General features: G+C 31.5%; 1 protein-coding gene across 1 annotated transcript; it reads left to right on the top strand.

Moving 5' to 3' along the window:
• The first annotated feature begins 244 nt into the window (after nucleotides 1-244).
• Nucleotides 245-3,365, top strand: RIC6 (ROP-interactive CRIB motif-containing protein 6). Its single transcript, XM_028271724.2, has 4 exons — nucleotides 245-302; nucleotides 1,419-1,519; nucleotides 2,232-2,328; nucleotides 2,983-3,365. Exons 1-4 carry the CDS (start codon nucleotides 245-247, stop codon nucleotides 3,363-3,365), a joined length of 639 nt encoding a protein of 212 aa, XP_028127525.2.
• Nucleotides 3,366-4,052: the final 687 nt, after the last annotated feature.

Below are 4,052 nucleotides of genomic sequence, written 5' to 3'. Positions count from 1 at the left end.
ATGGCAACACATTGAGTTTTTCTCTTCTAAAGGTTATTTCTAACTTTTCCATGCTTGCTAGCAAGTTGTGAGGTCTAAACATGAATATTATTATAATTGCACATTTGTGTGGCTAATTTTCTTCTTTGTTATCTTTGTTTCAGGTCAGAAGGTTGAATTATGGATTCCAAGTTTTGAAGGCTACTAATTAAGGAGAAATTTTTTAGTTTAGAGATCAATTTATATATGTAGAGAGAGGACAAGAATGGGCACCAAGATGAAGGGCCTTTTGAAAGGCCTACGATACATTACTCAAATATTCGGTTTGTTTTCTCTTTCCATTCATTTTTATATGATAGGAGTCAAAATATTTATAAAAAAAAAATCATTGTGAGATCCATGATTAAACTTTGTAGTTACAATATGTGTGAAGTCACCAATTGTTCACAAAAATTAAGTTGATAGGGAATGAGACAAACACTTCATGAAAGTAAGAGAACAAAGTATGAAAAGAGATGTAGAATAGAATGCACAGTAACAAAGATAATGGGGGTGACAAGATTTGAATCCAAAGCTCTAACAATATGTTAGATAACAAATTGTCCCAAAAAATTTCAACTGTTATAAAATACGTTCAATAATGTATATCAAGCTAATATATGTTCTCAATTAATTAATTAAATTTTATTTTCCCTAGTTATGTCTAATTTTTCTTGTCCACCAACTCATTTTCAAAGCTTGGAATGATTTTCATTGACACAAATCAAATGGACCCTTACAAAGGCACGCATATATGTAACTCCTTTGCTACATTTTGCTTTCCATGCACATTCTCAATATTCTTATACAATGAATTTGGCCTTGCAAATTAATGAATTTGTGTTTAGGGTGAATGTGCACCCTTTAATATCACCAAAAAATGATGGAAATTACCATCATTATTTTTTTAATCCTTGAACAAATTTATTTATTTATTTTTATATTCAAGTAATTTTCTATTTATTAAAAAAATGTCATTTTCAACTACTATGCATCTTGGGTGCACGTTGTTGAGAATGAAACCCTTGTTGAGTAATGCTTAGGGTACATTTTAGTAGAGTGAAAATATGTTGAAAAGTGAAAATAATAGAAAGTGAAGTAAAAGAAAGGAAAATTAAATGAAAATTTATTTTATAGCATGTATTTGGTTAAGATGAAAAGTTTGAAATAAAATTATAACAATTAACCAAAAGAATAATTTTTTTTGCATTTTTTGTATGGAACTGAAAGCTAAATTTTAATGTTGATATAAATTGTACACCAAAATTAAGTTTCTTGCATTTTTCGTTGTACTCTTGTTAAGAAAATGCAAGAAATTTTTAAAATTTTTAAATTTCTTGCACTTTTAGCATTTTCATCCTAATCAAAATCAGCTAAGTGAATTGCAAATTTTTTTGAAGATGAGGAAAAAGAACAAGAGATACAGATTGGTTATCCAACAGATGTAAAGCATGTGGCTCATATAGGACAGGATGGACCATCTGTAGATTCACCAAGCTGGGTAATTCTATTTTTCTCTCTTCTCTTCTCGTCTTTCTTTTATTTAGGTTGTGCCATGACATGAATTTTTAAGAAGTTAATTAGGCAAAATCTAATTAACCTAAGTATGGTCTTTTATTGAAACACTTCAATTTTCCATTTTTTTTTTTGTCCACTTAATTCCATTAATAAGTCAATTGCCAACCAATTTCCTAACTTAGTCAAAATTTTCAATTTTGCATTGTAAAACCTAATTCAAGTTTCCCCTGAAACCCTTCTCAATTTATGTGTAGGAAAAATACAAATTTAAGGTCTGTGCAATTAAATTCTTAATTCTCCAAAATAGTTCTGAATTAATAAAAACACATAAAATTCATCTATTGGGCCTAAGAGCCCATCTCTCAAATCTCAAATTGGATCGGGAATCGGTGCAGTTAAACTAATAAGGTTAATCGCGTATAAAAATTTATCGATCAGCATTCTAATTGAAGCGGAAAAACTTTTTAGGGACCTTTATTATAATTATTTAAGACTACTACGCCTCAATTATAGTAATTAAAAGTTTAAATTGGTTCGATCTTTACAAGCTGTGTTTTGAATTTTGAATTTGTAAAGAAATTTGTTGGGGTGGGGGAAGAAAGAAAATAGAACAAAAACAACCTTAACATTTTGTTTAGACAATGACTTTGATCACACAAAAATATCACCATCTTCTCATATTATAATTTGTGTAGATGAAGGGTTTCGAATCAGGTGAAGAATTACAATCAGCACCATCAAGTGTCAAGGGGCAATCTAAGGAGAATTCAAAAATCAATTGTGTTTCTCAAGGTTTGTTACCTTCATATCCCAACTTTGCTTACAAATTGTCACATATAGAAGGGATACAAGCCTAATGTGCTAGTTGGATTCATTTTGTTATTGCTTTTGTTGTGTGTGTTTATTTAGAAAAAAATATAAATAAATAATAAAAAAACACTTGCTTTGGATCCAATGTTGTTAATAAGTTGAAGAGAGGATTGAAGGTTTTTCTAAAATTCAAAGAAGTTGCACAAAAGATATATTGCCTTACTACATGAACCATACCCTATATTTAAATTAGGCCACAACATATATAGTGAATTTTAGGTGCTAGTAACTTTACGCATTATCTGAAAACCGCCTTCTAAAATTTAATAATATTAGAGATATTATCAAATCATATCATATGATAGTGAATCCTATATATACTTATTGAATTAGTGAGCCTCATATCTGGGGGCCATTGATTGCAAGATCACTTTATATAATTCAATGATATAACATGTGAACATAATAGATTGTTCAATAAGTGAGCTCCAGATGTAAGGATCTACTAATTACAAAAACGTATGATACGGCTCATTGTTATATATATTTTATTTTTTTTCAAACCTTTGAAGTTCATGTTTCGTATCAATATCACTTGTAGTTGTTAAGAAATGGTTTGGGTCATTGTTTTGGCAGACAAATCTTCAATAGCAGGGTCCTCAAGTCAACAGCCATCCACCAAACCAAGACAATCAAAGAGAAACTCATCAGGTAGTTCTAGAGGGACCCGGCAACCAAATGGTTCGGGTCCTGGGTCGGATGCACCATTGCAAAGCCTACCAGATATCCCCAAGAAATCAATAAGAAAGAAATCAAAAGAATTAGTGGGTGGAGAGGGGTCAACGAGATCATCATCAAGATCAAAAGTCATTCCTCCTCCTACTCCATATACATCTCCATTCTCGGATCCTGGACCAGATACCAAGTCCAAACCCGGATCCAACAATAGTGAGCTTACTTACACATCAAGTATGAGGCCTCTTGTAAAAGGAGACAAGGAATGTAATGGGATTTCTTGAAGAGTTATTGTAGCTATATATAGATTTGGTTAGTTGGGACAGAGTCATTCCTTTTATTTTTTTTGTTGGAATCTTATATACATATATACCATATCTTTAATTATATGGAACTAGCATTCATTTTTCAAAGCTCTTTGATAAATGGCCTTATTAGGTATCGTTTTCAAAATATTTTGGGCAAATTACAAAAAAAATTCCAGGATTTAGCGTGTTTTGCAATTTAAACCCCATGGTTTCAATTTCATCAATTTGAATCCAAACTTTTACTTTTGTCACAATCTCAACCATCTATCCATCTCTGTTAGCTTGGTTGACGGAAGAAAATTTGTAGTACACATCTAGCACTTTTACATTGGCTCATTTACTCAATATTAATAATGAAAAATTTGAACTTTAAGACAACATATCAATTCCACCATTTATTTTTCATCCATTAAATCAAAGCCATTCATCATAAATTTACCACACACTTGAGCACATTGTATCAAAACCTCTCTATATCCTTTCTCATCAACCACTTTTTACTTTTTTTTTCTCTCTCTCTCTCTACAAACGCACGCAGTGCCTCACTTTGCTAGCGCTATCTCCGGTTGATGTTTGGAGGATGCACACATCCTCTTTCTCCTCCTCCTTCGTCTCACCTACTGTCGCTGCTCTTCTCTCCTCTTACTACTTTACATGTATTAC

Source organism: Camellia sinensis, chromosome 12 (genome assembly GCF_055761805.1).
Source record: "Camellia sinensis isolate YWXY chromosome 12, ASM5576180v1, whole genome shotgun sequence".
In the NCBI taxonomy this organism is placed as follows: Eukaryota; Viridiplantae; Streptophyta; class Magnoliopsida; order Ericales; family Theaceae; genus Camellia; species Camellia sinensis.
The sequence above is the reverse complement of the archived record's forward strand: the minus strand, read 5'-3'. Positions and strand labels throughout refer to the sequence as shown.

Excerpts from the sequence above, each read along its gene's own strand:
- RIC6 (XM_028271724.2), top strand. The coding sequence starts at position 245 with ATGGGCACCAAGATGAAGGGCCTTTTGAAAGGCCTACGATACATTACT. Across the intron at positions 1,520-2,231 it reads CTGTAGATTCACCAAGCTGG|ATGAAGGGTTTCGAATCAGG; the intron begins GTAATTCTATTT and ends TAATTTGTGTAG. Across the intron at positions 2,329-2,982 it reads AATCAATTGTGTTTCTCAAG|ACAAATCTTCAATAGCAGGG; the intron begins GTTTGTTACCTT and ends TTGTTTTGGCAG.